We start from the raw sequence: 20,127 nt of genomic DNA on the forward strand, positions 1-20,127 counted from the left end.
TGAAGTGCAAAACCATTTTTATTAATTGAAAACTCCCAAAGCTTGAGCATGTGTGTGTTCAGCCACACCCTGAACACATTCATCATGCTGCTGCTCAGAATTTTAGTTGTAAAAATCAGTTTATTTGAGGATGGGACTTTGCAGTGGTAGAAAGGGCATTCAAGTGTTTGTGTTTGTGCTGGACTTTGATAAGAACAAATCATTTTACTGCAGTTTTTCAGCCTAATTACAACGATTTGAGGGAATTCACTTGGCTGGAAGGGTGAGGCTGAGGAGAAGGAAAAAGAAAAGCAGCTGTTTTATAAAAAGAGTTGGTTTATATAAAACAAGTCTGCTCCTACAGCATTAAATGCCAAAACTAAACTCCAATGTTGACCTAAAAGCAAATGTTACCAGAGCCCTGTGTGTTAATGCTGGGTTGGAGGCTGAAGCCTTTTCATCCTGGGGCTGGGGTTGACTTTAGAGGAGCCCTCATGTGGATGACAAATCTGTTCCCAACTGTGGCAGCACCACCAGGGAAAGCGTTTGCAAACAACCAAAACACATCCAGGGTCGGAATAATTAATTCCTGGCACTGCAGAGCTCCCTCCAGAAGCCCCAGTTTATTTCCACACAGCACCAGCCCCACTGGCACAGGGCTGTGCAGCACCCAGGGTGGATTATTTACATTGAGATTATCTGGTTGTGCACATTGTTAAGTTGAAATAGATGCCAGAAATGTTATCTGGACGTGCACCTGCCCGGCACAGCGAGCGCTCCCCAGCTGGGATTTGCTGGGGAGATTGGTTTACACTCAGTTCTTCGCTCCTTTTAAGTCCAGTCCAGCAGATGGAGAAGTTTGGGTTGATATGGAATGCATTTTTCACATAATGCCTGTGGGGAGATGAGGAATGACTAAAATAAATAGCAATTAGACAGCAGCATCATCGTTCATGGGATCTGCTTGGAGTTATGGGTGTGATGTCCAGTAAAACACACAGAGCCTAAGGCAGGGCAGCAGCCCCTCTGCCCAGGGCTGCAGGAACATTTTGGGATGTTTTAAGGAACAAGGACAAGTAACCAAAGGAGGAACAAACTGGTGAGGAGAAATGCTGCAACAAGGACAAGTAACCAAAGCAGCAACAAGATGAGAAACAGCACAGGATGTTTTGGTAGGGGAGCAGTTTCTAGAGTTTCTTTGTCACCACCAAACCAGGAACAAATCCCATGGGCACAGAAACAACTGAGTGCCCTCAGGCCCTTGCAGGCTGCAGGACATCCCAGAGTGGCTTACAAGAAGCACCATGCTCTGGTCACTCTGGCCGTGCCTCGGTGCTGGGCAAGGCTGGGAGCAGGCCCAGGGGCTCCTTCCTTCTCTCCAGGAGTGAGGTCAGGAATGCAGCACTCCCACCAGCCTGCATGTGGCCTGGGAATGAGGAAAACACAGAAATCCATGTTTATATGATAAACAACAGTGGTGTGATGACAGAATTTGTGCAAACCCTGCCTCAAACACGAGTTAAATAAGCTGCTGTGGTGGTTAAAGAACCCAGCACCTCTTGTCCTGGTGAGTGGCTGCACCTGTGTTACATCACTGGCAGTGATGCCAAAGCAGAACTTACTGTGCTACCAGTACCAGAAACTGGTGCTGCTTTTTGCTATTAATAATAAAACAATAAATATGAATCTCCAAGGATTGTGCCAGCAGGGCCCAACCAGGGATTGCTGCAGAGGAAAAGCCACCCCTGGATCACCCATAGCCATCCCTGGATCATTCACCATCACCCTGGATCACCCACAGCCATCCCTGGATCACCCACAGCCATCCCTGGATCACCCACAGCCATCCCTGGATCACCCACAGCCATCCCTGGATCACTCACAGCCATCCCTGGATCACCCACAGTCACCCTGGACCACTCACAACTATCTCTGGATCACTCAGAGCCACCCCTGGATCACTCAGAGCCATCCCTGGATCACCCATAGCCACCCCTGGATCACCCATAGCCATCCCTGGATCACTCAGAGCCATCCCTGGATCACCCATAGCCACCCCTGGATCACCCATAGCCATCCCTGGATCACCCATAGCCATCCCTGGATCACTCACAGCGATCCCTGGATCTCCCACACCTGAGCCCGAGCCGGGCAGGGCTGGGGGAGGGTGAGCAGGTGGCTGGGAGAAGCAAAGGAAAAGTGTGCAAGGGCAGAAAGGAACTCAGGGAATGAGAACGTGTGGGGAAGGGTCTGGGAGCAGGTGCATGCGAGTGCCAGGGCTGCCAAATGTCCTGCAGCACATGAGCAGCTCCGCTCCAGCACCCCGAGGGGCTGAAGGGAGAATTCAGAATGATATTGAACATACAAAGGGGGATTTCCAGCAGCTGGAGCCTCTCAGCTGCACACAAACCCAGCTGGGGAGGGCTCCAAGCCCCACAGACACGGGGCTGCTGGGACAGGGCCTCCCCAGCTCTCCCCACACAGCACTCAGTGGTTCCATGGGGATCTCACACTGCAGGGAGTGACTCCACACCAACACCTGCCCTGGGCTGGGCAGCATCACCTGGAGCTGAGCCAGACCAAGCCCAGTCCTAAACCAGGACTCACAAGGTTACTCCACAAAAAGGAATCCAATCCAGCTTGCCTCAGGTACCACTTTCTAGCTTTAATCCTAATAAACATTTGTTTACACAAATTATCAACAAAAACACCCACAATTGCTCACAACAGGAAACTGTCCAATCTTGTATGGCAAGTAACAGGAAAAAGGTTCAATTACAAGCTGGTTTATTTGTGCTGAATGCAATTCCATAAAGGAAAGGACTGATTTCCCTTTAACCAGGGACTGCAGCATGGGAGTAGATGGTGAGTAAAGAACCCAGACATGCCAAGACCACTGTGCTGAGCTCTGCCCAGCACTCTGAGCTCTCCTACAAAGCAGAAGCTGCCCAGCTTCACAAAAAATACCAGACTCAGCTTTGTTTTCCAAGCAAAGAATCATGGAAAGGTTTGGGTTGGGAGGAACCTTAAAGCCCACCCAGTCCCACCCCAGGGACCCCTCTCACTATCCCAGGGTGCTCCAGCCTGGCCTTGGGCACTGCCAGGGATCCAGGGGCAGTCCCAGCTGCTCTGGGAATTCTATTCCAGGGCCTGCCCACCCTGCCAGGGAACAATTCCTGCCCAAGATCCCATCCACCTCTGAGTGAGATGTTCACAAAAGCCCCTACAACCCTTCTCTCTCTCTCAGGATTTTTCCCTGCAGAGCTCCCAAGTAAGTTCAGCTCCATCAAACCAAAGAGAACATTCAGGGAACTCCTGGGTGAGGATGGCAGTGAACAGAGCAGCTGGAAAAGGGCTCAGGGGAGGGGACCAGAAGGTCCCTGAGCTGTGGCAGAAGGGGTGGCTGGGCAGCCCCAGCCTGTTCCTCTCCTCAGCTCCAATTTTAGGGCTCCCAGGGCCAGCAGTGGCTGGAGCCCCCCAAAGCTGCTCCAGAGGGTTGGCAGAGCCTGTCCCAGCCCTGGCCCACACAGGCACTACAAGGGCTCAATCTTCCCAAGTTTCCTTTCCCCTCCAAGTACCCCCAATCATCCTCGCCCAACTTTGACTGCTCTAAAACATTTACAGACCTAAAAAACAGAGAGAAAAAAAATGTTCACCTGTCAGGTGATATAAAACCAATCTTCTACTAAATGTGCCAGAATAATTTTTCTCCACCTCAACCACAGTTAAAACCTTCAGTCTATTCATTACTGTCTTTTTATAGTATTTTTATTTAATAAAACCTATTAAGACTACCATACAAATCTCTTTACTTATGCTTTTATCTTTTAACTGATCAATTTTTATATTGCTGACATCCCTTCTTCACCATTTGCTCATTTAAAAATTCATAGTATATGAGCTATGTCTCTGGAGAAAACGTCTATAAAATTTGTTACAGCTGGCAAATGTGTATGAGTCAGTGATAGCACATGACTAAATGCTTCACAGAAAATAAAATTTGTTTCTGTAGTAAGCAGAACTGTTTAAATGTTATTTATTTTTATGTTTCAAAGAAAATATATTGTGAAGTGCTGCATTGATTTAATACGCAGCAATGTCTGTGTACACGCTGTACTGGGGAAATTTATGAAACCTTTGCACAACTCCTTTAATTGAATTTTCCAAATCTCTCACCACACACAAATAATCAATATCTTCTGCAGAGAAAACCAGTCAGAATTATTACAGTCTTTCTTTTCAATTTTGTTGTCATCAGCACATACAGAGCACCTGGATATTTGTAATGTCTGGATAGCAAGTTATTTACACCTCTTAAACATATAATTGCTACTAAGTGAGTCCAAACTAATGTTTCTTTTCTTTTTTATTTAAAATAATTATATTCATGGGAGAAAGCAGTATTTATTCTCATGTAGGAGTTGCTACATGTTGGAAGAACTACAATTCTTTTGAATTTTTCATTAAGCTTAATACTCTAAACTAGATCCACCAGAATTAAAAATTCATAGCTGTTGCATCTCTAAAAAGGCACATAGGAAAATAGAGTGTAAAAACAAGGGTGAAATCTGTGAATAAATGGGGCTGGCACCTAAATCTAAAATGCAGGTTGACAGTTCTCTGTGTACTTGTCTGGGGCCTCCAGTCATATGTCTCATGTGCATTTCTGGATCTGCCACTGCAGTTAATGGCTTAATATTTCATCTGCATAGCCCAGGGTGTTCCATCACTGCAGAGCCTTGGAGCTGCCCCTTCTCCTTCCTTCCATCCCAGAACTCCTTGTGCTGCTGCACCCAGACCCCTGACTCCTCCAGTCTGAGGCTGTTTGTAAAATTCAGGTGTGGGTACAACCCAAGAGCCCCAAATCCTGCTGGGAAGGAGCAGTGGGAGGCTCCCCCAGCTCCTGGGATTCCTCACCTGTGCTGGGAAAAGCAGGCTGGGGACACTGGGCTGAGTGGGATCTGTTCCCTCCCCTCCACTGGGAGGGACTCACACAGCCACAACCTCAAAGCAACAGAATGAGGAGACCCGAGTTCAGATTTAGCCTGAGCAACAACAGCTTTTCATCCCAGGACACAAACTGGGCAATCCCCACTCAGTGAGGAGCTGAGATCAGCCCTGGCCCAGGTGTGATGGTAGGAAACCCTCAGGAGCACAAACAGGGATATTCTTCCACAAGGAACAAGGCCAGATCCCTCCAGTGCTAGAATTTTTACCCAGCCAGTTCCCAGACTCACTTTTCCCAGCAAAGGGATAATGGCATTTCTTCCCTGTAAATAAATACAAAGTTGGGCTGAGGAAAATAAATTAGTTTTTTAGGTTAGGGTTTTACAGTTGGAAAAATCCACTGCTGTATTCCCCTTTTCCTCAGAAGATCTCTAAGGAGGAGGAAGGAAAGGTGGGGCAGACACCCAAGTACATCTAAAGGCCGACTTCACACTTATTTGAGAATGATGTGAAAAATAAACACCCAGCAACCACCACAGCCAAGTGGTTTAGTCTTAGGACACCCAAATTCTGAACTCAAACTGACACGAAGTGGGATAAATGGTGGAATTCTGTATTTTTTCCTTTTTACTTGGTTTGAGGAGAAGCTCTGATTATTAAGAAGGTGTTTCTATTTTGCAGTGGTTGTGAAATGGGATTTATATTTTACCATGAATGCAGTTTTCAAAACTGGACTGGCAGGTAGAAACTCAGCTTTGGTCCCTGATTTCTCCAGCTTTGCTTTCATCAGTGATGTCAAGTGGCATGGAATAAAATCCATGCAGTTAACCCTGATCCAGTCTCTTGGAAAGCCACCACTACTGTCTCAGAGCACAAACCTCAGCCACTTGTGTTCACCCCACCATGAAAGCTGGGAATGTTCAGAACTCCAAGAGGATCAGATTTGCCCCTGGGCTCGGCAGGATGAACATCCCCACAGAAAAGGGAGTGTTTTTTATTTCATCACAGCCTGAAAAGAGTTTTCCACACCACTGCAAGTATTTGATCTCTGGAACACTCCCATGGGCAGCAGCCATGGTTTGTGTCAGTGTTTTGGGGAAGCAAAGTGTTCAGCTGGAGCAGCTTCCCCTTTTAGAACCTTCACTCCTGGAATCTCCAAACCTGTGAAATTTTCCTTTAAAGCATGCACATCCCAACCTACACATCCCTTCTCAGCACATTTTGGACTCCCAGCCACTGACTTGATTCCTCTCTTGGCAGTTGTTTTACAATTTGCTTACTTTCTATTCAAAAATATTTTGTTTACTGTAAATTCAAGTCATGGGCAAACAATGATGCTCTTTTTCCATGCTGGTCACCCAAAATGATAAACTGAGCTCTGCACAACGCTGCCCATTGAGCCAGGAATGTTTTGTATGAAGTTGTTTTAAGAGGAGGTTTTTTATGTAAAGTAAATAAATTTCATGCCTCACCATGTGATGATAATGTGACATTCCATCTGGACCAAGCCACAGAACAGTCATAAGTTTTAAGCCTTGCCATAACTAATTAAAAATAATTATGAAAAACCCACATCTGAAACTAAAAGGCAAAGGAAAACATCTCCAGATGCTTCTCTTTGATCACAAAGTTCTCTGCCTCTCCTGCTACCACATTTTCAAGACTGCAAAATTGAATTTATTCTTTGTGAAAGCAAAACTGACATTGGAACTTAATCAAAATCGCTGAGGTTCAACTTGGAATTGTCTTTTCCACCCTACCTTCACAAAATATCTCTGATCTAAGCAGCCTGGCTGTGTGTTTGGTGCTGGGGGCTGCTTCCTGGAGCAGGGATGGAGCTCTCAGTGCGTGTGTGGTGAGCAGGAAGGAGCAGAGCACAAAGGAAGCAGCGGCTGTTTGCCAGTGCCAGCCCAGGCAGGCAGGAGCTGCGGCAGGAGGACACAGGGAGCTGTAAATCACCACCTGCACACTGCACAAATCAGCCCAATTCCTTCCAAAGTGCTGTCACTCCTTTCCATTTGCGGCTCATCTGCTGCGGCCCAGCAAATCTAAGCTTGATCAATTTTCTGTCCTTTAAGAGAATTCCCCACAGCAGAGATGCCACCACTGCTCCTGATTTTGGGTTTGTTCTGCTCTCAGATTGGAAGTGTGAAGATAACAGAAATATCAGAATACCCCTGGAGGATGGTTGTTGATTTTACTGAGTGTGAGGGAATTAAACTGTCCTCTGTGTGTCCCCTTCCTTCCTGCCAAGGCACCAAAGCAGCTGGGGATGAAACACCACCAGCTCCAAATATTTTCACAGCACTGGTTATGAAGAAACCTCAGAGCTGGGATTTCAAAGCCCTCTGGAATGGGTGAAATATCCCCCAAAAATACAGAGTGGAAAAGGTTTTGCTGCAAGACTGATACTGAAAATACAGTGGGAGGGAGGAGGATGAGGAAGAACAAGGATAATTGGGATATACAAAAAGTATGGAAAGTCTTCTGGACCATGCCACAAGTGCAAGGGTCCATGAATGATTCCTTCTCCTTGTATGGGGAAATATCCAATACAATGAAAATAGCATCAAATATTCAATTTACATTTGCAGACTATTCAGAAGAAACACATTTGATTATCACTGTTTCCATATCCTAAAGGTTACCCAACTTATTTCAAGTGAAAAGAACTGAAAAGAAATCAAGCAAAAGGAATCAAAACATTTGTTATACAGGAGTCATGAAGAGTTTCTTACCTCGGGCAGGGACTTTTCCATGGTTTGCTTTCAACAGCTGCAGTTTTTCTGCTTGACTCACTAGTGAGGAAATAAATCCAAAATCAACAAATGTTGCCCCAGAGCTTTCAAAGAAAATAATACCTCTGCTGCCTCCTTCACTTTCAAAGCATTTCAAGGAAGAAAAAACCCTCTTGCCTATGTAACTGTGCTCAAAAAAAATTACCAAAAAATGTCAAAATTCAGTGAATTCTGACAAGTTGTGTTTCCAAGCTTCATCCCACATTTTGTTGCCATTTTTCTTTCTTCTGGTGCTGAGGTGGTTTCTAATTCAGGAATGGGGGAAAGATGTTGCTTTCCCAAGGAGCTGAAGGGAAGAGTGGACCCAGGAGTGGGAGCAAGAGGTCTGAGCTGTCCTTTGGGCTGTCTGTCTGTGTGTCTGTCCCACCCCGATGGAAACCCAGACTGTTCCCAGGTAACTCCATCCTGTCTCAGGAAGGATCTGCCATTACAGTGGGAACAGAGCAGTGCATGTCCATGAAGAAGGAAAATGGAATGAGGTTTGGAATACAGGTCAGGGAAGAAATGGTAATTTAAATACCAGCATGTGATGCATCGATTCCACTGTTTGGGAAGAAAATTTCCCTGGTACCTGTGGCTTTACTGTCCACCTGCTCCCAACTGCAAAAAGCAGCAGTCCAGGCACTCCAGGTTTGCTTTCTGGGTTCCTCTGGAAAAGTATTCCAGATGTGGCAGCTGTGAAGTGCCCTTATCCCAACACAACAAGCATCTGGAACGTCCATCGTTTCAAGACACATGAATAGCGATTTTTAAAGCCTGGAAATTTATATTCAGCCTAATCCTGCAGCCAGGCAAACAAACAAACAAACAAACCAACTTCCTCGGAAGGGGAGAAGAAAGGCCAAGCAATCCAAGTGCAAACGTTTATCCTAATCCTCACCTAACTACCCACTAAGTATCTAACTATTTACTGACCATTTCCATGAGAAAAGGTGTTGCTTTTCCAGGTTTTCCCTCCCCAGTGTGCCTGGCTTTTATGTCCCTCCCTGGCTGGATGCACAGGGACACTTGAGGTGCATTTTTCCTGAGTCCTGGGGAGTACTGGAGGGAGTGATCCCTGGTAAATGTTCCAAAGGGATAAATGAATGTACTGAAGCCTCTCCTCACCCAGCGCTTGGGTTTTCTGCAGTTCAGCACTCAGGACACAGGACGACTGTGAGACTCCGAGGATATTTTCCAGCTCTCTACTGCCCTCCAAAGCCTGGAAAATAACAATTAAAGTCATTGTTAAATCCCATTCCCACTATCTACACCATGTCTACAACATACCAAAATCAATTTGGAAATCATTCATAAATTTGAAATTCTTCCTTTTCTAAATAAACATTGCAATTAAAACATTTTCAATTAGTATCACTGTTCGTTGTTTTGGTTTTTTTTTAAAATAAAACCTTGTCCACATGAAATAAATCAGCACAGTCCTCTGAGTACACTGAATTATTTCTCAGCTATTGATGTACAGCAATGAACCTTGTGCTAAATTTAGTCAGGAAACAAAATGGGAATAAAAGAGAGCGGTGATTTGCATTTTAACATGTATTGGACTATTAAATAATGATACTTTAGTGGCAAATTAAATGGTACAATCACTTCAACACAAAAGGATGTTTAATCTTCAAAGACATAAAAATCTATGCAGTTAATTCATATTTCGAGTTACAAATAATAATTGAAAACTACTTCATATTGGTTTTATTTGTGTACAAATTAAAAACGGAGGACATGAAAAAGCAACTCTTCTAGTTTAAAAAAATACAATAAATTTTGAGGGTTTTTTTGCATTTTCTGGATTTCCAAGTCCAGCTTGTCTGGTTTCAAATCTTTTATTTGTTTCCCTACCCCTTCAAACTCAAATGTTGCATATAAAATCCTAATTTTGCTTTCAAATCCTATATTAGAAGTAGCTTAAAAGACAAATCAGTATAAACCAGACCTTCAGGCTTGTCAGATTTGCTCTTAGTTTCAGGATTCTGGGCAAGGAATTTCTCACTTGGGACTGCAGTCGCAGGAACCTGTGTAAAAAAGGTAAAACAATTCCAATTATCCACATCCCCACTCACTGAAAAATCCATGTTTGCAATGTTTTTTCTCATTGGAATGGGGATGGATCCAGTTCAGCTGTGAGGATTTAAATCAGTGTCCTGACCAATGGATTTTCATCTGTAAAATTAAGCATATGGAAGTTCACATGAATATTAAGTGTAGGTGTTGGTTTAGACATGTTTTTATTTGAATGTCACTGCTGGTCTCCTGCAAGCCTTTTAAAAACATTCTGAATTATTGAATGCAAACATTTCCATGTCAATGAGGCCTCTAATTACTCCAATTGTTCTGTAATTCCAGGTTCCTGTCACTGAGGAATGAGGCTGGATGTGTTGACCAAGGGATTCACTGAATCACAAAAAAAAACCCCAATTAATCAATTTACACTTTTACATCTGTATAATGTTAATATTTTATTTTCTGCTGTTTAAATGTTACCCAAACTATTCTGTCCAGCTCCATCACTTGGAAGACTCCATCCTACACTGAAGGAATTTCAGCCTAATGATGTGGGAAAACATCCAGGCAAAAACCCCAGGAAACAAACTGTGAGTTCAAGTGCAATAATGAAAAGGAAGAGCTACAACTTCAAACATAGTATTTAGGTGAATAAACATCACAATTATTGTCTGCTGGTGAAAAAGAGGTGCAATCACAGCCCTGCAGCCATAAGAAACTTCAAATTGAATCCACTTACTCATCGTGCTTTGTTTGAGGCTGCCCTCTCCTGGATAATCCACTCTTGGAATCTTTCTGCTCATTCCCATCTCCTCGGAGGGTCACAAGGAAGAAGAAACACAATAAAGATAAAAATCAGATGTTGAGTATTTGAAGTAGCTGAAGAAGGTGTTAGTGTGAACCTTGAGTGCTGAACGATTTTTTGGGAAGAGGAAAAACCCCAATGCTCACTCAGAAAGCAAGATTTGGAACAGACCACACTGAATTCTAATTTACACTTTGGGAATTTGACCTCTCCTCAGTTTCTGGAAACCTTGGGATTACAGCATTAATATCTGGAAGTTGGAATCATCCTGGCAGATATTTACTGTGCTCTTTCAGGAGTTTTTTATCCTATTAACTGCAGATTAACATCGAGCATTATCCTGAAAATGCTGGGATGATTGAGCTATGAAATTCCCATTTCCCTTTATAAAAACTGCTTGGCTCCAAGTCCACTTTCTAAACAACCACAAAGATACTGGGAATTGCTTCCAAAGGCCCCAGATATGCTCTAATGACAATATAATATTCCAGTCTGGCATATGATGGATGGGGCAGGATAAATGTGACCTCTGACCACAAAAGACACTCTGAATTTACATGATTTCTCCAATTCTCACAGGAATCAGGTCAGAACAAAACCAGATTAAAATTTTAGCTTGTCTATCAATACTTATTCCAGCAATAAAAAAGTCACATCTGACTATCAGGAATGATTTAATTGTGCCTGAAGTTGAAGACATCACAAAACGTGGGGATTTTGTAAATTCACCTTTAAGTGAAAGATTTGGAATTTACCATGGGCTTAACAAATGTACAGATCTCAGACAGACCCTGTGGAATGAGGAGCTTTCCACATTTCAGTGTAATAAATCTCCTTCCTGCCATCAGACTAAAAAAAAAAGAGACCACACTCAGCATTAAACACTTTGATTTCTTCTTGTTAGATCTAAATTATTACATACAAGTCTCAGCACTCAAGGATAAATTAACTTTTAATTTTAATATTTTGTAAAACATTTAGAAACACTTCAGAATGACAAAGTGCTATAAAAGTTTAAGCTTTATGATACAGTAGCTAAAAGTCAAGACCCTCAAAGATTTCATTTTAAATCTAAGTAGTCAATAGAACTTGGACTTAAATCAGTCATCAATTATCAAAGAGGTCATACTTTTAGACCAGTACTGTGGATTTTTAGGAGCAGAAATTTAAATGGACAACCTGGAATTTAAATATTACACACCACCATTTTGTAGCCAAATTCAAAATCAGACAGGGGATTTTTTCTTAATAACTAAAATCATTGAACAAGGAATTTGCTAGCAAGGAAAGTGATGCATTTATTATTATTATTATTATTATTATTATTATTATTATTATTATTATTATTATTATATTTTTTCTAGGAGTTGTACTGCAAGAAAATAAAAGCTCTACAGGGAAAGATGACAAAAGGTCCCTCTGTATTATTCTTTTTAAAATAAAAAAGTTATAGTAGGTGATCTTAACACTTAAAGAATGAAATGCTTGATTTAATTTAAGATTTATTATAAGATCTTATTTATAAGATTAATTTTTGATTTAATTTTAATTTAAGGAACGGGGTTCCTTAACACTTAAAGAGGCCACAACCATAATATTTTTAATACAGTCATAAAAGCAGCTCAGTCTACTGAAAATCTGCTTCTTGAGTAGTCAGAGTCAAAAACTGTGACTGTGTAATTAAGTGAACATTTATCCTAAAGTGAACTGGAAATAATACAATTATAATCTTACAAAGGTGTATTTTCTGAGAGCTGCTGACAGCGTTGTTAATTAAAAATTCTCTCGGTTGTTTTAGAACCACCCCCAAGCTTTACACTGAAAAAAATTCAAGCTTTAAGACCCAACATTGGCTTTTTCAGAAGAGATTCTTCAAGGGGATAAAGAAATCAAACATAGCAGATGGGAGAGAAGTCCCTAAATCCAGCCAAAAACCAGGAAAATGGAAAGATGGAATGCTCAGCTCACCCTCTGGGTCACTCCTGGGATTTTCTGCCCCGTGGCTGGTGGGAGAGGAGAAGGGGCTGATCTGGCGAGTGCCTGTGGTGGGGGAGAAGGAGCCCAGATTGTTCCTTTTGGCCTTCTGGGGGGTTGCATCAGGTGCCTGAAACAGAGAAAAATACAAAAATCATCCAGATGAATAATGAATATTGACAAAACCTCTCTGAACTTTTACTACCTAAGATATTCCTAAGTAATTCCTGGCTTTATGTATTCCCATTATGGAAAGCCCATGTTAAATGCTGTGGTGGGGTGACTTTGTGCTCATCAAGCTTCTCTGTCACTCCCTCTCCTCAATAAAATTAGACTCTAAAAGAGAAAAAAAATCCTTTCAAACACTTTGTCCCCCAGTTTCCATAAAGAAAAAGTATGTGTTTTCCAGGGATTTAGGTATTCTGGCACGATCACCTCAATGGCTGGGTTTTTTTCAGAGCAGTCAAACTGAGTTTTTATTTTTCTTCCAGTAATGAGAATTTAAGACACAAATATTTTTAGATTTTAATTGTACAGAAAGTTATTTCTAATATTTTTTTTTAACAAGTGTTAATTGAAAAAATCCAAAGTGAGTCTCTTAAGTCCAAAATTTTGTCTGTGGTTCAGGGTTTCAATATGTCTAATGATGTAAGAAGAATTATTTAATGGTGTTGAAGAATTTGTGCAGAGTTTTCAGAAGAATTCTGCAATGCTGGAATATGAACTGGGATTATCTGGGACATGCTGTAGCATGGATGCTGAATTGCAAGGATGAGAAACTGGGATTTTCTGCACATTTCATGTACAGAAATAATAAAAAAAACACCCAAACTTTTACTTTACAACCCACAAGTGCTACTGCTGGTCATAGCAGCGGGATTTACAGCAGATTTTAAAGATTTAATTTGCTGCCCACTTGCCTCTACCTTGTTTTAGTCTCAAATACCTTAAATAATTTCACACCTCTCATTTACGCTCTTAAATTAGGCCTGATGGAAACCCTCACTCTGTCTTGCCACATTCAAGCAGGTTAAAGAAATGTTTCCAATCATCTTGAAATGAAATATTAATTGTAGTATCAATGCAAATTTAGGGGTTAATGTCATCAAATCTTCTTTTCAACAGGGAGAATCTCCAAACATTTCAAACTATTTTTCCTGCTTGAACAGCACTCACCTCACCCATTTCTGGATACAGATAAGGTTATGTTAAACAAAATTCCTGCAGCATTTACAAGGACAGTTTTTATTTGTCAGTAAGATTTTCTCTTCCAGGAAGAAGAATTTTACTCCAGTTACCCAATTTTTTAAACAATACCACACTAAGATTCCAAAAAGCTAAAAATACTCATTGCTGATCTGCTTAGCTCATGAATATTTTGATCCATGGAATGAGGAACTCTTGCTAAAAACAGGGAAGGATTAAACAGCAAAGATTAAACATATATTTCACCCAAACTATGAGTTTACTACTTTCTGTTCCTTCTTTCCTTCTATAAAGTTATTTAATTTAAATCTTTTTCATGCACTTATTAGAGACATTGTATGAACTAAAAATCAGTGCAAAGCCACATCACTGAACCTCCACTAGAAGTTTCTATATTCAGATGGGCTTTTCTTCAGCTTTTTGCTGCTTGTAACTGCAGGTAAGCATTGAGAAACTCTTTTTATCTCGTGGGAAGGGATGGCTTTAGGGCAGGAAAAGCATTCCCTGGAATTTCAGCTGGACCACTTGTCTACAAAAATGTTACTTCAGCCCAAGAAACAGATGCAAAATTACAGTCACAGCTGCATTCTGAGCAGAACAAGTTGGGTAATGGTACACTAAGCTGCTAATTAAACTGCTAATGATTTTACTTTAATGCCACTGTGGTGTTTTGCCACCTCTGTTGAAGTTTTCAAAAAATAAGTATCTAGAAATTTTTTAAATGGCCAATTTCTACCTTGCTCAATACCAGTGAGGCCTCCAAATATGTGCTGCATATACAGAAACCTCTTCCAAACGACCCAGGCTTGGAGATTTATTGGGAGCTCGTTTTGCTGACCAGCTCTTTCTCTCTGTACTTTTCCAAAATCTTCCTTCCTTTCCACCCTGCCATCCTCCCCAGCTCCTGTGCACTGCTGGCTGCAGCAACAGCCACTGTGGGAGAGAATAAACTGACATATGTCACGACATGCTGGTGGCTGGGAGGATGCTGGAGCTGCATTTACAACAAACAACAGCACCAGTACAATTTTATTTTTATTGTGATAACTGCGGTGAAATTGATGGCAGCGTTAGGAGTTTATTGTTTCATTATGCCAGATTAGCTGAGGGAGGTAATTACAGCCCTGACATGAACATGCCTTTAATGTTTTCATTTCAATTTTGCAGTTTCTAATATGCAGATTACAGCATTATCATAATTCCATATTGTCACATGTACAATTACATGGCAGAACGTTTGCTTCCCAGGATAATGGAGCTAATTTCTAATAAATGATTTCACCAAGGATCTTAACTCATTCAGCTCTTGGGTAAATAGTGATGGCAATAACAATATGCACATTTTTCAAGTGATTCATGCAGATGTACATTACTTAACGCCAGGCAGTTCTGTGACAAATGAAATACAATCAATTTTATACTAATATTTGCAGCAGTAATTTTGTGCTTTAAGATTTGCCCAGACAACATCCAATCTGTAACAACATAAAGGCAGCTAAAATGAAATACACTGTTTATACCCACATTTATTTTTGCACACAGATATATATACATATATATTTATACAGCCCAGATGGCTCCAGACACCAAAAAAATACTTACATCATCTTTTCTAACCATGTCCAAATTTAATGCTCTCTTAACCCTGCAAGAGAAAAATAGGGACAGGTTTTATGGTCATGTAAACACAAAGATTTCTGTTAGTAAGGTCAATAATTGATAATGTTAAAGATAGTTTCCTTTTCTGCTTTCATATTTACTGATGTCATCCAAAGCAAATCCATTCCCTGAACCAAGAATGTTGCTTGTTTAGAAGGATAAAGTGTTTGCCTAAGGAAATCTGATTCTCCATTTTATACCAGAGATAAAATCAAGGCACTGAAGTAAAATCGTGCTGAGTATTTATCTTTTCTCCAAGACTATAAACAACAAAACCCCCCTCAAAGCATTTCCATTTTACATACCTTCTGAGCAAGGCTTGGAATTATTTTGCCATTAGTCGAAATAATGTTTAAGACATTTAAGACACAGGTACAGGCAAGGTGAAAAAAGTAGTTTTCCCCATCATTTTAGCTCTTAACATGATTCAGTGCTACCAGACTATGACTTAACTGGGGAACAGATGCTCTATGTCTTTACAGGTCCCCAAACCATAAGAAACTGTTTGCTTCCCTTCTTCCCTCTCCTGATTCAGGAACATGCCAAGCTCTCTCTGCAAAATCTGCTCCTCTGAACTGGATGCCCAGCTGTTAATGGCAACACTGGAAGAAGAAAGCTGAATATTTATAATACTTTATATGGTACAGCTGTCTGCTAAAGAGCAGTCATCAAAATTTTATTGAATGCAGGCAAAATGCTCCAAGGAAAGAAAGGTCAACATAAATTAAGACTATTTTTCCCAGAGACAACCGAAACTTTTTAAGCACGTTCCTAAATCTTAACAATAGTTTAAAGCATGATGTAAAACAATGAGGAAAAAAAAAATCTTTGTAAGAACAGTTCCCAAGAAACATATATATTACATTGAATTAAACAAGGTTTGGAATATACATCATATTTCAAGAACTTAGTTCAGTTTTCATCTTGGAAAATGAATGTTTTGCCTTGTAAGGAATTTAGATGACCTCATTCCAAACATATCCTTTTCAAATTTATATTGCTATTCCAAAACTGTAAATTAAAGGATTGGGAAAATAGAATGGATACACATCTTTGATATGTAACTCAGTCAAGGGTCTTATATGAAAACTGTTTTACAGCTATCTCTATTACAAGAAGGGGAAAAGAAATATCCTATCTAAAAAAGCCAAGTAAACAGGTAACATTTAAATTAAAAAAGCCTCTGAAATTCTGGCCAAAGGGCAGCTCAAGCTGTAACAGTTTGATGGAATTCTTTACAATGTATTTCTTTTTTAAAGAGAATCCCATATAGCTCAAGGAATCCGGACTCCATTACAGCTTCCAGCTCATGGCAGCAGAGAAATATTCCATTTATTAATGCATCCACACTGCAAGGATGCTCTGGGGGCCAATGCATTTGCATGTTACACTAAGGCATGTTCTGATGGAAGTTTTTATGACAGATGTCAAAAGGAGCTGAAAGCCAAATGAAAGCAGGATCAGGATCACAGCTGTAGGATGAAATAAATGAGAAACCACATGAAAATCCTGCTAAATTATAAACACTGAGAAGATTCTTAGGGGGAAAGTTGTGCACTGATCAAAGCCACGTTCTTTGAAGTCTGTCAAATGTTGTGTACAGCAACAGAGCAGCACACAGCCCAAATTCCTCTCTGCAAGCACCCTGAACTATGGGAGAAGAGATATTCCTCATTCCAAGCTCTTCAACATTGGAAGAAGCTGGAATATTGTACTGAAAGACAGAACTTCAGCTTTAGGAGGCCAGCCTTGCCTAGTGGTACCCAACAGCCTGGCTTGCTTGAGGGCTTGTTTTTACTGATCATCTTTTCAGTGCCATAATGTGAAAAGTTAAATCAGAATTATTGAAAATTTATGCTCTAAGTCTACACACAGACCCTGGCTTGGACCCCTGAAACCAAATTTATCCTGACACCTCACATGAAAACCCTGTTGGCCAAACTGTCGTCTCTCAGAACTTCCAAAAGAAGAACGTGGTGAAAAAACACTATGTTGTAAAGAAAAGTATTTTAGGAAACAACACAGAGAGCACCACTTTTAATTTGGTTTATTTTTTTTTATATGGCTCACTTTGACTGTGGTGTTAAACCAAATGTCAGAGTGGAACAAGAAAAGGAGACAGAAAGATGAGGCACATGTGGTAAGAGTATTTCACCTGAGTTTCCTAGCCCTGAATCAGCCTGACAAGGCTTAATAAATTTCTTAACCATGATGATAGCACACGTTTACAGCCAGTTGTACAACCTGCAGGCATTATTTTGTGCCTAATATTTACCAGGTTAAAGAACTTCCTTTACTGATCTCCAGAAGCCCACGATGAGCAGAGATACACAAGAGCAGCAGCAGACTTACATGACTTGATTCATTACTTACTGTTTGATACATTGCAAAATATAGGAGAAAAATGAGCAGGATTTATTCCCATTGGAGACAAAAGGAAGAGATACAGCCTGATGGAAAATGGGCACGGAGGGTGTCATGCCCTGATCTCCACAGGCCTGCAATTCCTTTCCACATCTCTGTATCTGAGTGTGTGTGAATCTATAATTTAGTCACTGCTGTAATTGCAGTAAATCCTGTTGAATCACTTTATAAATATTAAATCAGTCAGTGATTAAGTGCTGCTAAACTCTTTTGCACCTGTATCTTTTGTATCCATATCCTTGTCCCCGTGACCCTTTTGCATCCCCCTGCTCTCTGTGTAAATCATTCTAAATTCTAATCCCATTTTCCTGTGTATGCTCCATCTGTGTAGTGAGCAATAGAGTGAACCTTGCCATCAAACTCTGTTGAAGCCACACTTTCACAAATTCATATCAAAACCTGCTTTTTTTTGCCAATCCCTTCAGTGCTGGCCAAGGGAGGGGTCAGAGGATGGAGCTGGGCTCTGCCTGGTGGTGCCCAGCAATGGGACAAGATGCAGTGGGTAGAAAATGATGCCCAGGAGGTTCCACCTGGATATGAGGAAGAACTTCTTTCCTGTGCAGTGACTCAGCACTGGAACTGGTTGTCCAGAGAGTGTGGAGTCTCCCTCACTGGAGATATTCCAGAACTGCCTGGATGCCAGCCTGGTGCCATGTGCAGGGGACGAGCCTCCTTGGGAATGCTGGACAGGATGACCAGCTGTGGTTCCATCCAAGTTGAACCATCTTGTCATCCTTCTTGCCCCTTTCCCACACAGCCCCACGGGTGTTATCCATGGTATGTAGAGAGATATAGAATTAGAACAACGGACTGGAAGGGATCTCTGGAGATCATCCAGTCCAAGCCCCGTCGCCAAGGCAGGGTCACCCGGAGCAGGTGACACAGGCTTTGCAATGTCTCCAGAGAGGGAGAGAGGGAGACTCCACGGCCTCCCCGGGCAGCTGCTCCACAGCTCTGCCACCCCCAGTGCACAGGAGTTGTTCTTGATGTTGAGGCGGAACTCGTTGTGTTTTAGTTTACGGTCATTGCTGCCCGCCCTGTCGCTGGGCACCTCCAAGCAGAGCCGACCCCTGAGAAATGCAGAATACGGAGCAGATACCACCCCCAGCAGCACCGCCCAGCCAGCCCCGCCCGCAGCGCTGCCCCAGGAACCACCACTGCGAACATTTCCCGGCCTCTGTCTTCATTTGGAAACAAATCCCACCCCTCGCCAGCCGCTCCTCCCCTCCCTGGGCCCACTCTGAATGCACTTTTCCCCTCACGGAACGCGCTCGGGAGCCGCAGCCCGCCGGGGGAAGCGCTCCCCTCACAGCGCCCCGCGGAGTCCGCGAGAACCGACCCGCTGCCGTAAGGGGAGGGGTGGGAGAGGAGAGAGAGAAGAGAATAGGGGAAGGAAGAGGAGGAAGAAGAGAAGAAGAAGGGAAGAGGGAGAAAAAAGGAGAGGGAGAGGGAGAGCAGCGCTGCCCCGCTCCCCAGACACCTACGACATCCCGGAGCTGTTCCCGCCGTCTCCTCTTCGGAGCTCCCGCCGTGCTCCTGCCAAACGCCGCCGGCTGGAAACGGCGCCGAGGGCGGGCCGGGCCGGGGCGGGGTTGAGGAGCCCGGCAGGGCTGCGGGGCCGAGACCGAGACCACCGAGACCAAGACCACCGGGACTGAGACCGAGATCGAGACCGCCGGGACTGAGACTGAGATCGAGACCGGTGTCGGTGCGGGTTCGTCGGGTCCCGCTGTGCGCGGTAGGAACCGGCCCGGGGCCGGTGATGTTTTGGCGGCGGGTTCGGGACGGCCAAACGCGCCTCAGGAGTCCCTCAGGGACCGCCGAGCAGGGCTGAGGGAGGGCGGATTCCCCTCAGGGCCGGGGGAAGGAGATTGTATTGTGGTTTTTGTTGTTGTTGTCGTTTTACGGTGGGTGGCCCACTGTGCCCACTAGGGAGGGAGATGAGGAGATCCATGCGGGAAAGGTTTCCCCGTTTCAGGTGGACGAGGCCGGAGCAGGGCAGAACTTCCCTGTGCCAATGTGGGCTCTGTGTGGATGAACCTCGGACATGAAGGTCAGTGTTGCCGTGGAGGGTCTGACTTTGGGAATTAGGAGGAATTTCTTCACAGAAGGGGTGATTAGACATTGGAAGGGGCTGCCTAGGGAGGAGTGGAGTCCCCATCCCTGGAAGTGTCCAAGGAAGGACTGGACATGGCCCACAGTGTTCTGGGCTGAGAACATGACGCTGGTTGGGATTGGAAGGGACCTTAAAGCTCATCCATTTCCACCCATGGTCAGGGACACCTTCCACTGTCCCAGGCTGCTCCAAGCCCCGTCCAACCTGGCCTTAGACAC

At 42.9% G+C, this 20,127-nt stretch overlaps 2 protein-coding genes across 6 annotated transcripts in view; one reads left to right on the top strand and one right to left on the bottom strand.

Annotated features, from left to right (window-relative positions):
* Positions 1-19,345, bottom strand: ITGB3BP (integrin subunit beta 3 binding protein). 3 transcript variants are annotated; one of them, XM_015636481.2, is made up of 9 exons: positions 19,278-19,345; positions 15,313-15,355; positions 12,499-12,634; positions 10,465-10,537; positions 9,658-9,736; positions 8,832-8,925; positions 7,665-7,724; positions 1,274-1,405; positions 1-873 (listed from the first exon to the last, which is right to left on the bottom strand). In XM_015636481.2, exons 1-8 carry the CDS (start codon positions 19,280-19,282, stop codon positions 1,293-1,295), a joined length of 603 nt encoding a protein of 200 aa, XP_015491967.1. In that variant the 5' UTR covers positions 19,283-19,345; the 3' UTR covers positions 1-873; positions 1,274-1,292. The 3 variants fall into 3 exon arrangements, with proteins under 3 accessions (XP_015491967.1, XP_033372436.1, XP_015491966.1); XM_033516545.1 differs by having other exon boundaries at positions 1-1,405; positions 10,465-10,534; XM_015636480.2 differs by having other exon boundaries at positions 1-1,405.
* Positions 19,287-20,127, top strand: part of EFCAB7 (EF-hand calcium binding domain 7) — an 18,228-nt gene continuing 17,387 nt past the window's right edge. Inside the window, exons 1-2 of one of the 3 annotated variants that reach the window (XM_015636476.2) lie at positions 19,287-19,531; positions 19,726-19,846. The gene's annotated coding sequence lies outside the window, so the exon portion shown is untranslated. The remainder of the gene's footprint in view (positions 19,532-19,725; positions 19,847-20,127) is intronic. The other 2 variants (XM_015636477.2, XM_015636478.2) reach the window with 2 other exon arrangements.

Source organism: Parus major, chromosome 8, assembly GCF_001522545.3.
Source record: "Parus major isolate Abel chromosome 8, Parus_major1.1, whole genome shotgun sequence".
Taxonomy (NCBI): domain Eukaryota; kingdom Metazoa; phylum Chordata; class Aves; order Passeriformes; family Paridae; genus Parus; species Parus major.

Coding starts and splice junctions, on each gene's coding strand:
- ITGB3BP (XM_015636481.2), bottom strand. Junction 10,538..12,498: donor TCCCAGGAGTGACCCAGAGG/GTGAGCTGAGCA, acceptor TGACCCTCCGAG/GAGATGGGAATGAGCAGAAA. Junction 9,737..10,464: donor CCTCAAACAAAGCACGATGA/GTAAGTGGATTC, acceptor TTTTTTACACAG/GTTCCTGCGACTGCAGTCCC.